The sequence below is a fragment of the Misgurnus anguillicaudatus genome, chromosome 24 (assembly GCF_027580225.2).
Source record: "Misgurnus anguillicaudatus chromosome 24, ASM2758022v2, whole genome shotgun sequence".
Classification (NCBI taxonomy): domain Eukaryota; kingdom Metazoa; phylum Chordata; class Actinopteri; order Cypriniformes; family Cobitidae; genus Misgurnus; species Misgurnus anguillicaudatus.
Window position 1 is genome coordinate 47,210,241 of NC_073360.2, and position 24,807 is coordinate 47,235,047.

At 39.0% G+C, this 24,807-nt stretch overlaps 1 protein-coding gene and 1 long non-coding RNA gene across 3 annotated transcripts in view; one reads left to right on the forward strand and one right to left on the reverse strand.

The window, feature by feature from the left end:
- Positions 1-24,807, forward strand: part of LOC129438994 (protein NLRC3-like) — a 469,470-nt gene continuing 444,663 nt past the window's right edge. Inside the window, exons 1-4 of the mRNA XM_073863419.1 lie at positions 1-101; positions 11,650-11,742; positions 11,873-11,986; positions 12,218-12,313. Coding sequence (XP_073719520.1) covers positions 1-101; positions 11,650-11,742; positions 11,873-11,986; positions 12,218-12,313 — 404 coding nt within the window. The remainder of the gene's footprint in view (positions 102-11,649; positions 11,743-11,872; positions 11,987-12,217; positions 12,314-24,807) is intronic.
- Positions 13,755-15,890, reverse strand: LOC129432460 (uncharacterized). 2 transcript variants are annotated; one of them, XR_012367432.1, is made up of 5 exons: positions 15,316-15,890; positions 14,693-14,775; positions 14,465-14,596; positions 14,275-14,375; positions 13,755-14,127 (listed from the first exon to the last, which is right to left on the reverse strand). It is a non-coding gene; the product is annotated as an uncharacterized lncRNA (long non-coding RNA). The 2 variants fall into 2 exon arrangements; XR_012367431.1 differs by having other exon boundaries at positions 13,755-14,164.

Sequence of the window (24,807 nt, forward strand, 5' to 3'; positions counted from 1 at the left end):
ATGGCACACCTATTGGTGAGGTGGGGGCACCACCAGATGACCCTGACCCAGGACCAGTACATGTCCAGCACATTCAACAAGCTTTTCAGGACCATCAACATGTAAGTGCAACAAATAGTACTCAAATAGTTCATTTGTTGACCAATTCCTTTAATGAATTGCTTATTTCTGTGCTGATATATGATGTTTGTTAATGGGGTTTGTTTGATAGGCCGACACCTCTATAGTTATGCACACTTGACTAGATGTTCATCTTTTTATAACAACTTTTTATTTCATGTTTTAAGCAGTATTTATCAAATCATCAGAATACAGACAGAAATAACAACACAAACACAATACATACACAACAGATCAACACAAAGTACAGATGATAAATGATACAGATGAAGATTAGAAAAAAGAAGAGAAAGTCAACTCTTAAAATCTGATGGACACTTCACACAACTCTCTGTCGAGCTTTGACATTGATGCTGTTTCTCTTTATTTACACGACTGTCAACCTCCAGGACTTTTAAAATAAAGCATCACCTTCATTTTCTTACTGTTTGTGTGTGAACTCATAAAACTGTCAGTGTGTCATTATATTATACTACATACATATCAATACATTCATCTCTTACATTGACATCAAATATTCAGAGGAAATAGATGAAATGTGTTTTTGTATTGTTGTAGCTCATGTGTATGTGATAAACAGATTGTTGACATGTTTATTATGTTGAAGATTTCATTTCTATCACTGACTGACAGCACTAATAGTTTGTTTTTCTATCTCTTCATCTGACACTGATGATGATCTCATATCTGATTGACTTTCTCTTTCATTTTTATTCAGGACCCATGTGCAGAGACTGTAAAGATGTCTGATTGATCTTCAGTATGATCTGATGGTGAATAAGAAGACACAATAGTGACATCACTTCCTCTTAACCGTATGAGTTGATTATTCAGTACAGGATCTGATCTGTGACTTTATCCAAATCTGACTATTTAAATTTTGACTATTTTTTATTGAAGTTGATCAATGTCTTACTGAAATAGATGAAGACAGATGAAAGCAGATGTTGCTCTTTCAGTATTGATGAGGTCTTTGTGATGTGAAAGCTGCTCATTTAGACGCTAATCCTCCTCCATACCAACAGAGATGAAGGCTTTTGATGTGAGCACTGATAACAAAGACCTACTACAAATAACACAAACATAAAACTATGCTAACTATAGTTAAGTCATGCTTGTTTTTTTTTTAAGGACAATTCATCTCATGTGCATTACATCTCATGGTGCTTTCATTCTTCACTCATTCATGTCAGTACAGTCTGCACACGAGCGACATCTCGTGGACTTTGATTGTATTGCATCAAATGAGTCATTCTGGACCAAACCCGAACTCAAAAGTAATATTTAAAACATTTATAAACTGATGATTTAAGCCCTGCTGATGTCAAACATTTATGTTAGTGTTGATGTAAAACTAAGAGTAACAGCTGCGGTTTATTAAACCAAACAATATGTGCAATTGTCTCGTTTACACTATGATAATAAAAACATGGATGTACATGTAGTTCACACAAATAATAAAATATCACTTAGTCTACATTATATTAAACTCATATGACTTTATTAGGCTTACATTAGTTAAACAAAAGAGGAGTAATTTTGATTTGAGTTTAATTATTGTTAATGCTGATGTGCTCTTTGTTTCACGCAGTGAATGTAAACACATTGACTCACATTATTGATTAAGTCTCGTTTATAAATTAAATCTGTTAAATTATTTGTAATCAGATGTTTAATGTTTGTTTACTGTCAGCAGAGGGAGAAACACCTCAAACACTTCCTCATACAATAGTGACGTCACAGATGAAAGTGAAAGTAAATTGTTTCGTGTTTATCTTCCGCCATTTTAAACAGGTAGAGTTGATTTCTTAACATATCGATGATCAAAGTGATTAATATAACATGTATAAACAGCTTTACATGTATTTTTGTATATGTTGTAGTTGATGTTAAAGTTGTAGTATTTTGAGAAAGTGAATCCAGTCAGATTGTGATGACAGCGAGTGTTCAGGTGTGTTCAGGTGAGATGAGACGCTTTTCACTTCCTCATAGCAACTAAGTAAGTTATCATTAGTCACAAAAAAAACCATTCGGTCTCATTAACATTGCAATGTTTTCCGCTACGTGTCGTCCGTCCATTTGGTGTTCATTATCATTGAAGACTTTTTAAGCTTCTTAGCTAATGTTACATTTTAGCATCAGCTTGCTAGATAACGGGTGAAAACCGGATCGGGTCTGTGGGTAGAGCTAACTATTAAACGCTAACAGCTAAGGATGCGCGATAATTTGCATGTGATAGTCATTGCGCTTCTCATCAGTGAAGCCGTTTTCTTGATTAAAAGTGAATCGCCATCAGCTGCTTTCAGATTGAGCCACATTTACTGCACAAAGCCGTAGTTCATGTACAAGCTGAGCATAGGTTATCCCAAGGCCTATTATAAGTGAACTTCTAGCGAAATACTAACAGCATCTTACTTACCAATCTAAAAAAGAAGTCATTTCGGAGTCGAACCTCATTTCTTTCATGTCCATTAGTTGTCTCCAGCGATAAAAAGCAGTGCAAGTATTTACTCTGGTTTGGTTCCTTTATTTATCAGATTTTATTTGTGATTCTGAGCGCGTTTTTTCCCTGCAGCGAATTGTTGTGGTAGTGTTAAATGTCTCTTGCTTCAGCCATTCTTCCGCTCTCTTCCCTGAACTGAAATGCGTTCGAAAACCCTATTGCAAGGCAGGAAGGCATCAAGACATGTCCGAATTGCATTTCTCTGAGCTGCCTTCATGCCTCTTAAGTCAACAAGTCAGCTGCCTTAGTTTTCGGACGCAGCGGTAGTAGAGGGCTGTACTTCCCGCACATGCGACTTATTCGTGTATTGCAGTTTGGCTGGCGGTTATGTGCGTGGCCCGCATACGCCCTACCATGGTCGAAACTGCTATTACGGCACCTGTCGAGCTGTAGCTAGTCATTTAGCATGCTAATTCAGATTGATATTTCTGCAGCACTATACCTTGTCATTTTTTTAATGACATCTTTGCCCTTATTTCTTCTCATTCTTTTGATGCGTGTAGCTCATTTTTTAAAATCTTTTACCTCAATTATTATAAATGGAACATTTAAAAAATGTCCAAAACATACTCTGTAGTTTGTGGTTTAAAATATATATGTTAAGGATGAAAATGAAAACCTCCCAGCTCAAATGGTGTAATCCTCTTCTTCTACTTCTCTGTACCTACACTGCCCGACTAGTTATGTATTGTTGTGATTAGGGGTGGAACAATACATGTATTCGTTTCGAACCGAATCGGTACGGGGGTCACGGTTCGGTGCATGAATTTAAACGGAGAATACACGGTATGAAAATAAAAAAACTTGCGTGCAAAATAATTAATGTAATGCGGAACTACTGTTAGATACGCGGGTTCTTTATGGACAGCTAATCTGTTGCCCCGCTTTAGCTCTGAAGCTCTGATTGGCGCCGATGCATCCGAGCTCCGCCTATGTATGCGCACTATCAGAGCCCGTCTACATTCTGGCACTCTGCAGTTTTTTGTCAGGTCGACGTCACGTCGGTCCAGTCAGTAGTGAGCAGGGATAGCGAGGATGGCAAGTGGTGTTCCACAAGAGTTAGACGGTCCGCCAGCCATCGCAAGTTTGGCAAAACTTCAGTTTTCCAGTCAGTTACAATAGTACAGGCGAGAGAGTGGTGGAAAAGATGAGGACTTTGCATCGGCGTTGTTCAGCAATTGTTAGGTATGTGAGTGGAAATACATCTAATCAGGGCTCTCAAGTCTCACGCATTCACCTTGACAAACACGCATTTCAGTCAGTTCAAACGCCACACTTTGTATTTCTCACGCTGAGAAGTAGGAGATAAATTGTCCTGCTATATACAACAGGCATACGCAGGGCAGTTCTGTCGAGTTCATCTGCTTTCAGTTTTTTAAGCGTGCTCAACTTTACGCAGCGCCATCAGCATCAGAGTACCGCGAGAAATCTTGCGGAGGAGGCTGATTTCAAATCGCTCTCGCGTTACTCTGACGTCATCCACTTGTCGTTTCTTGCAGCGCCTCGTGAAGTCGTACACACCTATTAATTCATCCTAAGAGCCTTTTTTTTGTTCTTTAGTACATTAATATGGAATAAGGCCAAAATGTAATTTTAAAATGTATTTAGGTAACACTTGTAATACAATTGAACCCATATTTGTATGAAAGATGAGTACAAGATTACTTAAAGAGGTATACATTTTTGAAATACGAGATAGTATGTTAAATGCATTTCAGTTCATATTCATGACATCTCAAAATAACACTGATAAGGACACCTATGTTTTTAAGATTAGCTTAGGTACTAAAAAAAATCTTTAATTTTTGTTTTGCTTTTCCCTCCATTGTACCGAAAGTGAATCGAACCGTGGCGCCTGAACCGAGGTACGAACCGAACCGGGACTTCTGTGTACCGTTCCACCCCTAGTTGTGATGCAACTTTTTTTGTTAAAATCCAACAAAATGTTTAAGTTATGTTTATAATGAGTGAGTACATCATGAATCAATCTTTCAAGCCGTGGTTTTGTCTGATCCTGAATCACCATAGTACACCTATAATTAGTGTTTATTTTAGTCCAGCAGGATCGCAGCAGCTGCGGAGTAGTACAGTACCTGGGTGACTTGTCCATAGACTTAAAGGAATAGTCTACTCATTTTCAATATTAAAATATGTTATTACCTTAACTAAGAATTGTTGATACATCCCTCTATCATCTGTGTGCGTGCACGTAAGCGCTGGAGCGCGCTGCGACGCTACGATAGCATTTAGCTTAGCCCCATTCATTCAATGCTGCCATTTAGAGATAAAGTTAGAAGTGACCAAACACATCAAAGTTTTTCCTATTTAAGACGAGTAGTTATACGAGCAAGTTTGGTGGTACAAAATAAAACATAGCGCTTTTCTAAGTGGATTTAAAAGAGTAACTATATTTTATGGCGTAATAGCACTTTTGTGAGTACTTCGACTCGGCGCAGTAACACCCTCCCTCTCCCATTATGAGAGTGAGAAGTGGAGCGGACTTTTCAGGCGAGTCGAAGTACTCACAAAAGTGCTATTACGCCATAAAATATAGTAAATCCGCTTAGAAAACCGCTACGTTTTATTTTGTACCACCAAACTTGCTCGTATAACTACTCGTCTTAAATAGGAAAAACGTTGATGTGTTTGGTCACTTCTAACTTTATCTCTAAATGGCAGCATTGAATGAATGGGGCTAAGCTAAATGCTATCGAAGCGTCGCAGCGCGCTCCAGCGCTTACGTGCACACACACAGATGATAGAGGGATGATTCAACAGTTCTTAGTTAAGGTAATAACATATTTTAATATTGAAAATGAGTAGACTATTCCTTTAACGAAGAGAAGTAGCGCCGGTTACAATGTTCTTACGCAAGACGCATGCAGTTTTGTGCGTCCCAGTGTGTAGTTGCCAGTGGTGTAGTCTACGTGATACGCAGGTATACGCCGTATACCCACTAGAAATTGTCAAGGATTTCCGTATACCCACTAAAAATAGCGTAACAGCATGGTTTTCTGACATTTCAAACTTTTAGTCATAATTCAGATGGAAAAGGACTGACCAGCATGCTACACTTGCTATTTTAGCGGGTTGAACTGCATATATATATTAGGCTATATATTTGGTGTGTTTGAATTCCTGCCGAACTGCGCGATCCGATTCGCGTATGAAATCAAATTACCATAGCGGCGCGAAAGTGACTGGGGAGCAGACTGGTGTGGCACCAGAAGAACCCACAGGCGCGTGACAGCAAAGTACCGCGAGAGCGATTGCATTTATCACATGGAGAAATCTGCTTTGAATCGCTCTTGCGGTACTTTGACATCACCATAGGGTCTGCTTAGCGCCAAATGAAGTCGAACCTGCAGTGTAGCTGCTCACGCGACACTGTAAACAAACAATCCATGTGAAGTGAACGAGCTGCTGCAATATAAAATCTGGAGAGTTAACAATGCACATGTGAGTAAACAACATTTAAAACATCAGTCCAGTTTATTATTTTATCTGGAGGTAAGGCTCCAAATGCAATAAAATAAGCCCGTAATTATATCCTGATGGTTTTAGCTTTCAGCATGTTTGCTTGTGCTTCATAGTGTTAAACTTTCCTTCTCTGTGTTAATTTATATATCTACGTTCAAGATGTATATGATCTTAAACTTTTGTGAGGAAAATCATGTCTGCGTTGATATTCAGTTCAGACTTGCAAATTAAAGATAAGTTTCTTCACTTTGGTTTGGGTGTCTAATATTAGGCTACATGATGGTCTTGTAATAATAATTAAGTAAAAGCCTATTTTAATTTTTAGACACTGCTTGTATTATATGAATAAAATAAGCTTTTATTTCAATGACTATGCAAATTAGAGTTAATTCATGGTCATCTTAAATGTGTATTAATTAAAAACATTTACACCATTAAATTACACATGGTAATGTTATCAATAGTTGTCAGATAATAGCTATTGAAAGAGTGGATATTTTTTTCTCCTTCAATGCATGTGTTAGCCGCGAATTGAAGATTGGAAACAGTTTATTTAATTTTAATTAACAGTTGAGCAACTTTTGGCCCTGAGTTAGATGTTGATTAACACTAAACCAGTCTAAAAATCCATCCAGTTTCCCCAGCTGTAAACCCATTGACTGTTAAAGTCTTTTTTTCTTATAATAAACTGACATGTTGATAACACATTCAGTTTATGTGTTTATGAGTACCCTTTAGAATGCTCTCGATTACATGAATATCTATACTGTATGCATCTGTAAGTGTGGTGGTGCTTATGGGGTGTCACGCTGGGACGAGTGAGCATAAGGGTGAGAGGAAAAAATCACAGTATACTCACTACAAAAATCTAGACTACACCACTGGTAGTTGCGTACGTGTGTCTCTGTTGTTAAAGTTTATCGTATGGTTTATCGTTAATTTGAGATTCATTTTAACAATCGGGAGTCATGTTAACATGACGTCACGTGCGTCTTTTTTGGTCAGTCGTCATGGAAACGTGGCGTTTGGACCAGGGTGAAAACAAACGACATATTACTCTATATACTGTATACCACCAGTACCGGTAAGTTATGTGTGAAATCACTAACTGTGGCTTTTTACATGAATTGTTATTCATTCCTAGATTTATATCTGTTATTTTTCAGTTGTGTCTGATTATCAAACTAGACAATAAATATTTTTTTGTTTGTCACACGCAGATTAATATGAAGGGGATAAAGTTTTTAACCCTTAGTGCAGGAGTCACAAGTGTTTTGTTTTGGACATATAGTAAAGGTAATCGTTCAATTAAAGGACTGTTAAAAGAAAAGCTGTAAATTAACAAACTATTAATAAACCTACCATATGTTGTAGGCATAAAAGTTATACATTAGGAGATCTGTAATTTTGACAAAGGCTTAAAACGATACACTGTATATTCACATAAAACCATACCCACACTGCTGCTCTAGCCCACCTTTTGTCCTGAGACTTTAATATGGCATTAATGGCAAAAAAGTGCTAGCTTGCCATTAATCAGAAAGAAAAAGGTTGACAAAAAATGTATCTCAAAACTCATGAGATTGATGCTTTAAAATATGCAATTTTAAATTTTTTCTTACAGGGGAGCATGCCCCCAGACCCCCCTAGAGGGGTAATATCCTTCTCATGTTTTTCACCCCTGTTTTCATCCCTACAAAGGTCTCCAAAAAAAAAAAAAAAATCAGGATTTTAGAGTTAATTGAACCGATGTTAAAATGATAGTTATTTTACAATAGACATATTATTGTTTTTTGTGTGAAAAAAGGGTGGGTGGTGGCAGCGGAGCTCATTGGGTGCTCAGCACCCCTAAAGCTCTAACCCTAGAATCGCCTCTGATATTAGCGTTATATTTATTGAATGGTTTGCACTGTCTGTGACTCTTAATTTGTGTTAATATTGTGTTAAAGGGATAGTTCACCCAAAAATAAAAATAGTGTCATTAATGACTCACCCTCATATTGTTCCAAACTCGGAAGACCTCCGTTCATCTTCGAAAAACACAGTTTAAGATGTTTTAGATTTAGTCCGACAGCTTGCTGACCCTCCATTGAAAATCTATGTATGGTATACTGATGCTGCTGACGTACGACGCTACTGACGTGTTATCTGGTGCACCCAGGCATGTAATGGCCATCAGGACTACTGGGAGATTCCCGGTGGGCCGCGGTCTGGTTGGGCCGGTGCTTTATGTATTTTCAGGGTGTAACACCTCCTTTGTTTTTCATGTGTTACTCTGAGGGAGGTAGAATTTTTGACATGTACTGACATACAAAAATTCACAACACAAATTAGCTTATACAACAATTTTATTTTTCCCACAGTGCTTATATACATGTGACCCAAAGAAAATGAATACATTTAAAAATGAGCATTGTCTTTTTTATATGAGTCAATGGGATGAAGTAAACTTAGCGTTTCAATGTCCAGTTTTCAGATGAGTTGGAGTGATGATAAGGATGATAAACATGAGATTCTGATGCACGCTTACTGTGTGGTATACAGTAATTTAGTCACGTTGAGTTTAAAGTTTTGTTACTACTTTACTATACGTATTGTCATTTATGTGTATCATCTTTAGCACCCAGAATCTTTTGTGGCTCAAACATATTTGTGTTTGGCTGCTATTTTTACACATTAATGTTTTTAAAACATTTGCCCAAATGTAATGATGGGGAATGAAGCTATCCAATCATAGCAGTGGGCGTTACGTCCAGGTCTTCAATGCGGCCCGCCCCTTCAAACGAACCATTTCTCCAGACAGCCACTAATCCATGTTACAAAATAGCCTATTACTTATTGCTTTTGATGTTTTTGAATGTAAAAACCACGCAAACATCATAAGTAGACATCAGACAACAGTATAAAACAATAAAATCAACAAATTCACCGCCCCTTAAAGCTCTCAAAGCAGCATTAACTATGAACACCATGATGAGACACAAGTGACATAAGAAAAAAGAAAAGTAATGAAAAGTCCTTTCTAGAAAAAAAGCAATAACTAACATTAGTGATTTTTTAAACAAACAAAACAGCAGGAAAAAGCACAATCCATATTTACAGTTGAGCAGAAACTCAAGAGTTCTCAACAAGGACTTAGTAGACAAGAAAGATAGCTTGAGTGGAAACCATGATGAACCCCTACCAAACTAATTCACTTCTTCTATGGTAGCTCAGCTTATATGCTGGTTACCTCCAGGCACTCCAGTTGCTCCTAGAGGTACTACACTACTTTGCAGCGACCCCTAAGAAATCCCCAAGCATAAAAGAAGTGAAAATAATACAATAAAACAGGTAACACATCTTGTCTGTTACAAGGGGCAGACTGGCCATCTGGCACACCGAGCCATTTCCCGGTGGGGTCGATGCATCTCAGACTATTTTTGTACCATTTTGACCAGCCCATAACATTAGTGCATCGCACATCGTAGCCCATTGCTTTCTTTCTGTTTGTTTCTGTTTTAACGTAATTCATTAATGGCGCTAAAAGGCACGGTGGCAATGTACTGCATTTTCAAAAAAGTTAGCGTATGTTTTTTTCACACAGACCGGCCCAGGAGACACCTAATCAACTGGTTCTTTTTTATTTGACATTTGGCTAGCCCAATCACAACATTTAGGGCATTTTATGAAGCATGCACCGTCAGTGTGCATCTGTCAAAATAAGAGACGCGAAGAGAGTGGACGTGCGGTAAGCAGAATTGCTTTTAAAACACTGTCGTTAGAGATCCCCTTGATAAAACGCAGTCAAAACACAAGTGATAGACCAATAGCTGTTTGCAAAATGACAGTGATTACACTGCAGTAAAATACAGTTTGTGCGGAATTATGAGGTAGCTGTAAGGTTTTGTTCTGTGTTTGCTTGTATTCTGTGTATTTTTGTTATTTGAACTTGTATTTTGTTATCCTGCTCTGTTCGGACTTTTATTTTGAAATCATCATGCCATGTCACGCTTTACGTTTCCTGATTGTTTTTGTATTTAAGTCACTTCCTGTACACCAGTTCCCTGCTGAATATTACACATAGTAAGCCCAACCTGTTACCTGCATCTGTATATCTGTTAACCTGTTACTGTACCTGTTATCTGTTCCTGTGATTGACCTGCGCCTGTATTTGGATTTTGATTGTTACTCTGCCTGCCCTGAACATTTGCCTGTCTTTTGGATTACGATTGTTGGATTTACCCTGTTTGGATTTGTCAGCTGGCCCTTATTGGGATTTTACAATAAACCACCTTTTGCACATGGATTCACATCTTCTCCGCTTTCTTTAAAGCAACCCATTACAGTAGCTACATCAAACTTTTGATCACAGTTTTTATCAAACATCTTTTACTAATTACAAAACAAATAATTAATCTTAATACTACTACCATCAATTTAGTAAATAAAGCATTTATAAGAAATACATTATTGTTAGAAAAGAAAGACCTTATATTCAGGTGTGCAGAATTATTAGGCACAATTTCTTTTACAGATAAAATGGGCCAGAAAAGGTTTAACACACACACTGGAAATTCATTATTTGATGTCCATAAGAAAGATGCAGTGCATGGAAATTGCAAAATTGAGGTGTCGCCATTAGATAAGAAATCCTGATTCAGGCAACCAGGACATAAAATAGGATGAAAGGGAAAGATATATACAAAAATTAATGGTAGTTATTAAAATTACTGTGGTTTGGAATTTGCTAAAGGTGTTTAGAAAAAGTGTTCAAAATATTCTGCGCACACTGTAATGGGACTCATGGCTCTGCCGTGAGACTGCAACTTCATTGTAACATTTATCAGATCTCAGTGTTATCATAAGGTGGTTAGCAGATTTTTAATATCTGCAAAGCCTTTTACAGCACTTACATTTATTATAATGTCACGTGTCAGCTCTTATACCTTTCTACTTAATCATTATATGGAGTTGGTTGTCAAGATTGCACAAAGATGGGGGCTATTTGTGATCCCATGTAGTGGGCCGTTCTGGGCCAAAATGCCAGGGACAATTTTTTGTCCCACTCCAGCCCTGGGTGCCCCCAAGCTTTCCAGAATTTCGTTTACAGTCGTTTACACTGTAAGTTTAAAAAAAACTTTGCAAACATGTCTGCGGATAATATGTCAGCAGCGCCGTACGTCAGCACTGTCACTGTTCACAACAGAACCGGAAGAGAAGACAATGCTGAATAAAGTTGGACATTTTGTCAAAATGTATTTTCGATGCTTTAACACATTCTAACTGACCCCCTGATGTCACATGGACTACTTTAGTGATGTTTTTATTACCTTTAAAACACCTTAAACGGTGTTTCCAAAGATGAGCAGAGGTCTTTCGAGTTTGGAACGACATGAGGGTGACTCATTAATGACATTATTTTCATTTTTTGGGTGAACTATCACTTTAATGTTGTGTAGTTGTGTTGACACAGTTGTTTCTTCAACACTCATTCATTTATCTGAATTATAATGTCTGTTTATTCACTTTGATTTTAAGTTTATTTTGTGTCTGAATGTTATCAGTTGTGGAGATCAGATTGATCAGATTCACCTCTACAGCTTCCTCATGGGTCAAACACAAACATCAACACATGAAGATTTTTCTCCAGGATGCAGGTACTTTATAGAAACACTTTATTAAATAACAGTTATATTATAGGAAAATACTTTAGTGTTATTTTATTTTAATCTTTGAAGAAAATATTAGTAATGTAATTTAAAGTATTAAATCTGTTGTGTGTTATAGTTCAGATCATCAGAAGAGATCAGATTCAGAGTTCAGTTGTGTGTCTATGAAGAGTGATCGGTCTATGATTCATCCATTACACTTTAAGAATGAAGAGACAAGACCCGCACACAGGTATAAAATATCTTTACTACTATTATTGTAGTTCAATATTTTTTACAATTGTTTATTTTGTGAAATTCACCATCTTTGTATTAAAATAGTGAACGAATATATCATATGAGAGTTTTATTAGTAAGTTACATTCACAGCAGTGTAAAAACTGTAGAATTAATAAAGTAATGTGAAAAATCTCACTAATATTAAAGCGTAAAGTGATTCTTGATTCTCATTCTTGCCGTTCAGACGAATCAGAACAGAATCTGACTGTCAGAGGAGGAAGATTGAACAATCTGAGAATCAACTACAAGACTTCAATGAAAACATGAGTCCTCGTTTCAGGTGAATCATAGGACTTTTTGTTTAGTAGTAGACGTGCCTAAATGAAACATTTTACAAACCATTATTATGTCCTGGTCTTAAAGAGCACCAATTATGCTAATAAATTGGCACGTTAGCACGTTATTGCAGTATCCCATAGTACATACATGTTATTAAAACTTGAACTAATGCATTGTGAGTCTTATAAATTGCTTACATACCTCACCGATTTCCCACTGTCTGAAAAACGCTCGGTTTAGTTCCTGTCTCCGCCTCCCAAAATGTCTAGTGTAATCGGATTGGTCAGATGACTACTCAACTGTTATTGGTCACCTGGGTTCGGCGTGTGTTTGAAAGGTTACGCCCCTGACTACGCGTGGGTTGACACCGGTTCTGACTGAGAGTCACAGCCTCAGAGGCAACGTAAACAAGCGTTATATTTCTCTATAAACGATGGTGTCTGTACTGCCTTACCACTTCGAGCTCGATCCAGAGAGTTCAGAAGGCCGTTACGATATAAACGATCTCCGTCAATGAATGCGATTGGATTTAACTTTTTTAGGTGTCCTTAGCTCTGCCAGAATGCTAAACGAAGACGAAAATGTGTTGGAAAAACATCCAAAAGGTAATTATAACGTACTACATAACTATATGGAAACACCAAATGTAGCACATAGAAAGTATTTGTTGAAATGATTATAAAACGATTTCACTTGGTAATTTCTACATTACTTTACTATAGTAAAATGTATTATAAAAGACTGTTTACATACTCTATTACTGTGCAAACTATAGGGGAACACCAAATGTAGCACATAGAAAGTATTTGTTGAAATGATTATAAAACGATTTCACTTGGTAATTTCTACATTATTTTACTATAGTAAAATGTATTATAAAAGACTGTTTACATACTCTATTACTGTGCAAACTATATGGAAACACCAAATGTAGCACATAAAAAGTATTTGTTGAAATGATTATAAAACGATTTCACTTGGTAATTTCTACATTACTTTACTATAGTAAAATGTATTATAAAAGACTGTTTACATACTCTATTACTGTGCAAACTATATGGAAACACCAAATGTAGCACATAGAAAGTATTTGTTGAAATGATTATAAAACGATTTCACTTGGTAATTTCTACATTATTTTACTATAGTAAACTTTATTATAAAATACTGCTTACATACTATTTTACTGTGCTATGTTTTTACTTATTAGGTTTTAAGGAGAATGCAACAGGTTCCTGGGCATCTTACCTGCGTGATTCATCATCCAGGTTTTGCACAAATTGTGTAAATCCCTACACACAGAACATTTATTGTACCGACTATAAGCCTTTGAGGCGCAGGACTAGAGTAAGTTTTATTACATTTTTAAACCAATAACACTAAAGTATTATTATAGTAACAAAGTACCCAAAAGAACAAAAGATGTAACTTTAAAGAAAATATAGTAGTCAGTCAAAAGTTTATTTATTACAAATATATATTTAACTGTTAAACAATATACAAATAAACATACTTTAGTAACCATATTGTGCTCTTCTTTCAAAAAATTGTTCAATTCACTTCTTACAGCTATCTATTCAGATAAATGGCATATCAAAGCTTTGTCAGCTGGTGCTATCTAAGACGACACTTTAGGGTTATCATCCTGTCGTGTGTTGTTCTCCAGATATGCTTGGAGCTTCCTGATCGGAATGGTGGCTTCCGACGACCCCTGCACTGAAGATGGCATGCAATCACGTCCTCCTTTGAAGGTCTCTCAAACTGTGATGCCAGGTCCATTGGAATCGGGGTTTCCTTCAGCTTATCTTCAAATACCTCATCAAACCCAAGCCTGATCACATCATCCACATAACTGTACAAATATTGCAGTCAATAAATCTTTTGTTTTGATCATTTATTTCCCTGCTTCATACATTTAGTTTTTAATTATGAATGTATTTGAAATAAAACATTACTGCTTACAGTATGTCACTTGTGTGTTTTGGGAACATAGCCTTGTACTTTCCCTCTCCTGCTTTTGTTACGGCTTGGTGACATTGTAATGGATGGCTGCAAGGTACAACCTGTAAAAATATAAATAAGCAATACATTTATTTTAAAAGTAAATACTACTGTACTTTATTTAACACAGTTACTAAAATTCCTTAAATACCTGCACAGCATTCCAATAAATGGGAAAGTCACATTTTTTGCTGCAAATCTGAAATCTCAGGGTACGGACGGCAAAGGCATCCACTGATGATGGTGATTGAAACATTGTGAAACGATGCTACTGCCTGGGTTCCTATGATTATGCAGAGAAAAAAAACTGTCATCATCAGTTATACATTTAAGACTGGTAGTGGTTTCACTAGCTAAATACATCATATGTGTTACACACCTTTGCTCCTCATATGCCTTGTACTGTGTGTAATGATGTTGCATGTTTGCATACAGTGTAGAAGGATGTGTCCAGCTGCGAATCTAGGATATAGACAAATAAAACAAACATGTATTCAGTCAAAAAGACATATTATAACAATAGAGTACAACGATTCTAAATCGTTAGACTATTCATTAAAACGTTAATGTATTACATGTTACATGGCCCAACATTAGCAACACACATTACGTGTTTACTTCGTTTCAAAATCTAAGAAAGCTTCAAGTAAAAACAACAGTAAAATACATATAACGTTAAACAAATCATCTGTACTTCGAGTTTCTTGAGTTTGATCACGAGAACAAACTTTACCGGTAACAGTTTAGCTGGAACAGCTTAGCAAGTTTGTAAACACGTCTAAATAAACATAGATAAAAACGATAGTCTGCATAATTCAACATACACGTGTGTAAATATGGTACGTTGTTTATGAAATACATTATTACAACACAAAACAATTAGCTTGCAAGGTTAGCTCTACACATAGATCTATATCTGAGCTTTACAAGCACATAATGTTAAGCTCCGGTTACAGGTAACGTAACTTACAGTAAAGGCAAATAATAAACATGAATACTTACAGCCTGTGATCCAGAAGTGCACAATAATCCAACTTTCAGGAGGAGACGTCGCGCAGCTTTGGTTCATGAGAAGCAGTTATTGTGAAAACTCCGTGAACCACTTCTGACTGGATTTTTCCGGAACCGTATTAAACATGATGTCCTCTTTGTAAGTCCATAAAGTGCTATTTTGCCCTTGCATCTAAAGAGACAGCGTCTACTCGAGAGATTTAATCGCTTAAACAATGAAACAAGAGTTTGCAAACAGGGTCAAAGCAGGGACTCCCAACCTCCGCCATTTTAGCTCTATTCTGACTCAGCGCTCTCCCCCCCCCACCGTCTTTGAGGGCGTACCAAAGCAAAGCAGAGAGGGCTGAACTATGATAATGTTGGTCTTATCTACGTCACCAATCCCAGGAAGTAAACTGTTGCCTACAATCCGAGTGTTTTTTGTAGTCCTCGAACGTTAGAGACGATAACTCGCGTCATCGTTTTCTTTGAGGTATGTACTTTTTGAATATCGTTAGCATGTACTAATACACACCTACACACAAAAGGATGTTTAAAAACGTGTATCTCATAATAGGTGCTCTTTAAGATGCAAACACAAACTTTGCTCTACACATTTTTACTCATACAGGTATTTGTGTAATAATCTGATATATTCATTTTTAATTTACAGTCATGATCCTGCTGAAGTCCTGAACACATTCAGATCAAATCTGAGGAAGAAGTTTGAGTGTTTGTATGAGGTAACATCAAATAAGAGAAACCCAACACTACTGAATGAGATCTACACAGAGCTCTACATCACAGAGAGTGAAAGTGGAGAGATCAGTAATGAACATGAGGTGAGACAGATTGAGACACAATCCAGAAGAACAACAACAGAGGAGACACCAATCAAATGTAATGACATCTTTAAACCTTTACCTGAACAAGACAAACACATCAGAAGTGTGCTGACAAAGGGAGTCGCTGGCATTGGAAAAACAGTCTCTGTACAGAAGTTCATTCTGGACTGGGCTGAAGAGAAAGAGAATCAGGACGTCCACCTCATATTTCCACTTCCTTTCAGAGAGATCAATTTGATGAAGAACAAAACACTCAGTCTTTTAGATCTTCTTCATCTTTTCTTCCCACAAACAAAAGAAATGGAAATCTTCAGTGATGAATATAAAGTGTTGTTCATCTTTGATGGTTTGGATGAGTGTCGTCTGTCTCTGGATTTTCACAGCAGTGTGAGGTTGTGTGATGTAAGTGAATCAACCTCAGTGGACGTGATGCTGACAAACCTCATCAAGGGGAATCTGTTTCCCTCTGCTCTCATCTGGATCACCTCCAGACCAGCAGCAGCTGATCTCATCCCCTCTGAGTGTGTTGATCGAGTCACAGAGGTACGAGGCTTCAGTGATCCACAGAAGGAGGAATACTTCAGGAAGAGAATCAGTGATGAGAGTCTGTCTGATCAAATCATCTCACACCTGAAGTCATCCAGGAGTCTCTACATCATGTGTCACATCCCAGTCTTCTGCTGGATTTCAGTCACTGTTCTAGAGAGAATGTTGAGTAAAGCAGAGAGAAGAGAGATCCCCAAGACTCTCACTCAAATGTACACACACTTCCTGATCATTCAGACAAACATCAAACATCAGAAGGACTATGAGAAGAAAGATGAAGACATGATCTTCAAACTGGGGAAACTGGCTTTTGAGCAGCTTGTGAAAGGCAATCTGATCTTCTATGATGAAGACCTGAGAGAGTGTGACATTGATGTAGCAGAAGCATCAGTGTACTCAGGATTGTGTACTCAGATCTTCAGAGAGGAGTTTGGTTTGTATCAGGGGAAAGTTTACTGCTTTGTTCATCTCAGCATCCAGGAACATCTAGCAGCTCTTTATGCTCACATCTCCATCACAAACAATAAACGATATGTGTTTAAACCAGGTCAGTTTTCTATAAATTTACAGCAGCATTCATTGGCTGATTTACATCATCGAGCTATATATGAATCTTTACAGAGTAAGAATGGACATCTGGATCTTTTCCTGCGTTTTCTTCTGGGTCTTTCACTGGAGTCCAATCAGATTCTCTTACAGGATCTACTGACACAGATGAGAAGATGCTCCTACAAGAAAGAGGAAACTGTTAAGTACATTAAACAGAAGATGAATGAGAATCTGTCTCCAGAGAAATCCATCAATCTGATTCACTGTCTGAATGAACTGGGTGATGATTCACTGCTGAAAGAGATTCAACATTATGTGAGATCTTCATCAGTAGGAAATGACAAACTCTCCTCTTCACAGTGGGCAGCTTTAGTTTTTGTGTTGTTGATGTCTGAGCAGCATTTGGATGAACTTAAACTAAAACCATTTATTGGAGATAAAAATACAGCAGATGAAGTTCTTGTGAGACTGCAGCTTGTGATTAAAGAAACCAAAAAACTCAAGTAAGTAAAACTAACAACAATCACATGACTGTTTACATATTAAAGCAACACTATGTAGTTTTCCATGTTAGATTGGCTTATGGCTCACACATGAGGTTGAAAAGCACAACAGTGCAATTGTGTTGCTTTAATACAATTAATTTAATTATTTTATGATTTTATTTTGAACTCTTACTTTGGAAGAATCTTTTCTAACAAAAGTCATTTTCTTAATGTTGTACATAAATCAGCAGTCAATCTGAAAAAAGTTCCCAACATTCTGCCAATATAAAAGTGTCCAGTTTTCTTGACGTTCTAAGAACGTTTCTGTGTTGTCTGAACTAGGGATGTTAACAATTAATCGATCTTCGATTAATTGTCGATAAGAATTTACTCGATAAAACTTAACGATTGTTGAAAAAAATGATCATGCACGTGTGTGCGGCGCCTGCGCAAAACACATACAGTCGGAGAAAAAAAAATTAAGCGAGCGCGCAAAAGTTAAACTACTAGCTATGATCACAACTAGAGCCCGACCGATATGCGTTTTTTCGGGTCGATGCCGATACAGATATTAGGGAGTAAAAAAAGACAGATAACGATATATCGGCCGATATTCTTTATGTGTATATTATAGTTCAGTATATACTACAGTATATTATACTAAAGTACTGTACATAGAATACACTATATACTTTAACATAATATACTGTATATGAATAAATACAATGCAATGCAATGATCACTCACATATGTGGTGATCACTCACAAATGTGGTGATCCAACACTTATATTGATGTGACAAAGATATGTACTATAGGCAAGAAGTTAACAATAAACTTTATTATCCAAAATTAGTTGGATATCAGTGCACTAAACAGTAAACTTGACTTATTATAAATAACTTTAAAACACAAAGAGAACAAAATACATAAAACTTGCATCATTTGCAGTTTTGACAAGAATAACGTTATAAAGAGAAACTTATGAAGTCATTGATTATTAGCTTTACAGTATGTTGTGTACTTCACAAATTTGTTAGCCACTCACCGTTACGAAGACAATGCTTGACGGAGCACATACTAATGTACGCTATGTTTAATGTTGTGCACAACGTTTTTATAACACAAACCCAGGGTTCCGTGCAAACTTTAGACTTTTATAAAAATAAAGCGTCTTCGCTCCGCCTCTTTTATTTAGCAAGGGTGTAGAGTTGCGCGAGCTTATTGAATCAATTGCTCTGAAATGAGCATGTTACCTAACAACACAAGCAGCAGTTATCTCATATAGTGTTATATAAGTGCACGGCTGCGCGTAGTTTAAACGTGTCATTTCTCCGTCTCGCGTCATTTCTCCCGCTTGCATTTTAACTCGCAAGTCGACAAAGAGACGGATTAAAAACACCAAATGTAAGCGGGAATGCGTCTCTCTTGTCCATTTATAATCCAATCGACCAAAGCGCGTCTTAATACCAGGTGTAAAAATGTTGTGAAGAAGACACTGCGTGACTGCTTCCATGCCACCTGAACTGACTGAGGTGAAGGGGGTGGGGGATTGGCTGGTGTCACTACAGTGAGTGATCTGGGTCGCCATTAGCAACCAGTATGGCGCACTCTGCTGGACAAACAAGTACTTACATCTTTCAAATGCATTTAATGTGTTCTGTAACAAACGTTCATATCGGCGCATATCTGCGGCTTATACGCCGATACAGATATATCTGCGACATGCTCATATCGGCCGATAAAATCGGCAAAACGATAAATCGGTCGGGCTCTAATCACAACGATGCTCGATGCCAAGCACACGCATGTGCTTTTTAACGTCATGCGAGACGAGGCTGGCTGGCTGCCAACGCAACGAAATCACATCCGCAGTGGATCTGACAGGGTCCAACGCAGAAAATGCAAATACGTTTAGGATACTGAAAGCAAAGACCCTCTTCGGGGAAGCCTGCAAGATTAGCATAGCAACGCTGCTATATACAGAGAAGGAGACCAGAAGCCGTTTTTAATGAACAGATTAAAATGTCATCTTAAATTATGGCAAGAAACTGTCAAATGTAAACTGTAACTGACTGTCGTTACACCCTGAATGCCCGCAACATATATCATTGATCATCATTATTGACTGGCTGAGGCGCTGCGTGTTTTCTAATGGAAGGTTGGCATCTCCGTAATATAAGCATCTTTGCTGAAAGTACGTCTAAGCTGAGGTGACGACGAGAAAAGTGCCCTTCGTGTGCTTCTTGGATATAATTACAAACAGTGTATCAAAGACTCGGAAAGCGAGGTAAACAACTTGATAAATAACACTTGATGATAATAAAACTGTTATTTTGACATGGACTTTCATGCGTCTGTTGAAGAGTGCCCATGTAAGGCGGAGTTTACTGTGTCTATTAGTCATTATATTTCATTACGAGATAAGTTTAAATTGATGATTTTATCAAAACAACAACTACATTGACTCATTTTACAATCCCACTAGCATGTTATTTAGACGAAATTAAATCTTTTAATTCGCGTGAGGAAGCTGTCGTTATTATGCACACTTTTATGTCATTGGCTATATGCCACTGCAGTGAAGGCTCATTGCACTATTACTGTTAACGATTATTAGATTGATTGATCGTTAATTTAAATGATCATCGAATATGGGAAATTGCATAAATTGACATCCCTAGTCTGAACGTTAGATGAATGTTACATTATGACAATGTAACATTCAAACGTTATGACAATTTCATGTTTTAATTTTCACACAATGTTTAAAACAACAACTTATCTACCAACTGCTACAGAATTACACTAACTTTACATTAGCATAACAAATGTGTTTTATATACACAAAGTTAACACAACCAGGGAATAACTAGCAAGCAAAAAGTCAAGGGTCAAGAGTCCAACTAAAACAAACAATAATCAACAGCATGGTGACTTTAAATGAAACAAATCATCAACATCTAAACCTAATAAGTGAATTGTGTTTTCTACAGCAATATTTTTACACAACATTCAGAAATAATGTTTTATGGGGTGGTTTCCCAGATAGGGATAAGCTAAAACCAGGATTAGGCCTTAGTTTAATTATGAAATATAAATTGTTTTAACAAACACACCTTACTAAAAACATTACTTGTGTGCATTTTAAAGCAAAACAAATGGCATTGATGTATTTTAAAATATGTCAGTGCAAGTTGTTTTCAGTTTGGACAGCTATTACATTTACTTTAGTCTAGGACTAGTCTAATCCCTGTCTGGGAAACCACCCCTATACATTTTAAAATAATAAAATGCAATGTTTAGGACGATATACTTCATTTCGGGCGATACGGTATAAATCCGAAAAAGGCATGCATATTAAAAAAGCCTCAGGAAAAACTGCCAAGCCTGCAATGGATGTCTGAACCTGTGATGACTGGTTTGAAAAATCAGGAAGCAAATGCAAGATAAATGAAACAGGTTTATTAAACAGATGATATAGATGATATGACAGATGACACAGATGATATGGTGGTAGTTGGACAGACAAAGGCTGCGGTGACGAATCCAAGTGCTCGTGAGTGAAGTCAGACTGACGGATGAAACCGGATAAACAGACAGGCAGAACTCCAAAGCGAAGACGAGACCACAGGAACACACGACACGATAACACTGGGAACACAACGTAGTACAATCATCTGGCAGTGAGAGGAGAGAATGAGTGAGTATAAATGCCGTATGGGTAACTACCACCAGCTGGAGCAAAGCAATCACGCACACCTGCACTCACTCAGATCATTAGCGATCAGACACGCACACATACACTTCAATCATACAGACAGACACAACACAGAAAGTCACGGTGGACTTATCCTACCGTGACAGTACCCCCTCCCCCACGGACGTCACCTGACGTTCCCGGGCTCCTTGACCTGCGATGGAAATCATCAATAAGGGAGTGATCCAATATGTCCCGAGCCGGAACCCAACTTCTCTCCTCCGGACCGTAACCTTCCCAATCCACCAAATACTGAAATCCGCGTCCCCTCCGTCTAGAGTCCAGAATACGATTAATCGAATAGGTTGGTTCCCCATCTACGATACGAGGCGGGGGGGGAACCGGGACAGGCGGATTAAGACGAGATTTAAACACGGGCTTGATTTTGGAAATGTGGAAAACCGGATGAATTCGTCTGTACACAGGAGGGAGGTTAAGGCGGACTGTTACTGGATTAATGATTTTAGCAACAGAAAATGGACCTATAAATTTGGGAGTCAACTTATTCGAAACGGAACGCATCGGAATATTTTAAGTACCTCTGATCTCAGTCCCTCTGGCACAAATAACCGGTTCGGTGGGCAACGGGCCGGGGGCGTTACCCCTTCTAAGGCTTTGGTCACCTTCGATTCGATCTCCCATGAGAGCGCGGAGATGAATATAGTCTCCGGTAAAATGGGCTCGGGAGATGAGGCACGATCGGAACGCTCAAAAATGCGGGATAAAGCATCAGGTTTGGTGTTTTTAGAACCTGGACGGTAGGACAAAGTGAAATCGAAACGACCGAAAAATAAAGCCCACCGAGCCTGCCTAGAGTTCAAACGTTTAGCAGATTTGATGTATTCAAGATTCTTGTGATCAGTGTAAACTATGAAAGGCACACCCGACCCCTCAAGCCAATGACGCCATTCTTCCAGTGCTAGTTTAACAGCCAACAATTCCCGATTACCAATGTCGTAATTACGTTCGGCAGGCGATAAACGATGGGAATAAAACGCGCAGGGATGCACCTTTCCGTCTGAGGACGTGCGTTGAGATAACACGGCTCCTACCCCCACATCTGACGCATCGACCTCCACTATGAACTGACGCTTACGATCAGGGGTCACAAGAATTGGGTTGAAACAAAGCAGCCTTTCAGTTTGGTAAAAGCAGTCTGGGCTGCCTCCGACCACCTGAACGCAGTACTAGCGGAGGTCAAGGCAGTCAGAGGTGCGGCTAGTTGGCTGAAATTGCGAATGAAACGCCGGTAAAAATTGGCGAACCCCAGAAATCTCTGCAGGGCCTTGCGAGACTCTGGGGATGGCCAATCAACCACAGCCTTAACCTTCTCCGGATCCATACGGACGCCCTCAGTCGAAATGATGTGCCCTAGGAAAGAAACAGACTGTGCATGAAATTCGCATTTCTCCGCCTTGACAAAAAGCCCATTCTCTAGCAACCTAAGAAGCACTCGTCGTACGTGTTGCACATGTTCCTGGAGAGACGAAGAAAAAATCAGTATGTCATCCAGGTAAACATACAGAAACTGGTCTACCATGTCTCGCAACACGTCATTAACGAGTGCTTGGAAAACTGCCGGCGAGTTAGATAGACCGAAAGGCATCACGCAGTACTCAAAATGGCCACGAGGGGTGTTAAAAGCAGTTTTCCATTCGTCCCCCTCCCTTATGCGAACCAAATTATAAGCATTGCGTAAATCCAATTTTGTGAAAACGGATGCTCCTTGCAACCTCTCGAAGGCTGAAGACATTAACGGCAAAGGATAAGTATTCTTTACCGTAATGTTATTCAACCCTCGGTAATCAATACAAGGTCGCAAAGATCCATCCTTTTTACTAACAAAAAAGAACCCCGCCCCCGCTGGAGATGAGGAAGGGCGGATGAACCCGGTTGCTAAAGAATCAGAAATGTATTTCTCCATGGCCTTCATCTCAGGAACAGATAGAGAGTAAAGTTTGCCCTTAGGCGGAGACGTACCTGGCAATAACTCTATGGCACAGTCATAGGGACGATGAGGAGGTAGAGAATCGGCCCGAGACTTACTGAACACTCCCTTCAGGTCCTGGTACTCTACGGGCACGTTAGTTAAGTCCACCGTCTCCTCCTGAAACACAGACGCAGAGACAGATACACAAGCAGAGACAAGACAAGACTTATGACAAGCTTCACTCCAACCGGTGATAGTTCCTAATCTCCAGTTGACGGATGGGTTGTGTTTGAGCAGCCAAGGATGTCCAAGTACAATGGGAGCCAGAGGGGAAATAGTGACATAAAACTGCAAAGTCTCAGAATGATTGCCAGAAATGCACAGGGTGACCGGGTCCGTGATGTGAGTGATAACAGATAACTCGCTACCATTGAGTGCGAAGGGTGAAATGGGTTTGGAGAGAGCTGTCAACGGAACCTGGAGCTTACGTGCAAAGTGGTGATCGATAAAATTCCCCTCGGCTCCCGAGTCCAGTAGTGCGTCACAGGTGAGATGTGTGTTGCGCCACCGCAGCTTCGCCGGGAGGAGGGTAGATGTTAAAGGGGTCTTTGCTGTAGAGATTCCGCCCGAAAGTAACCCCAGCACTACTCCCGGGCGTTGCCTTTTACCGGACACCGATGGAGGAGGTGCCCGGCCTCTCCGCAGTACAAGCAAAGCCCCAATGATCGACGGCGAATCCTCTCCTCCCGGGAAAGCCGAGCTCGACCCACCTGCATGGGCTCCGGATCGGACATGGAAGAACCGGCCGCAATCTCCCTCGACGACAGTCTTCCCTCAGAAACAGCTTGAGAACAACCATCATCGTCATGAACGGGAATACTCCTCAGCCGGATGTCCACTCGGATCGCCGCGTCAATGAGACCGTTGAGAGAAATGGGAATCTCCCCATGTTGAAGTTCGCGTTGGATGCGGCCGGTTAACCCATGCAGGAAAATATCCCACTGCGCTTCCTCGTTCCAATTTGTGTCCGCTGCTAGCGTGCGAAAATCAATGGCGTAGTCTGAAACGGACCGTGTACCCTGACGCAGATCGGCCAACTTCCTAGCCGCGCCTCTACCAACTGCAGATCTATCGAACACCCTTCTCATCATGGCTGACAACGCCTCGAAGCTCAGGGTACACGGGTCGTGATTTTCCCACACCGCGGTTCCCCAACGCGCCACCTTTCCCGTCAGAAGGGATAACACAAATCCCACTTTACTCTCCTCCGTGATGTAAGTCTGGGGCTGAAGAAAGAAATGGAGAGAGCATTGAGATAGAAATGGTCTACAACATTCCGGATCACCTGCATATTTCTCGGGCGTAGAAAGTCTTGGTTCCTGACGGGACG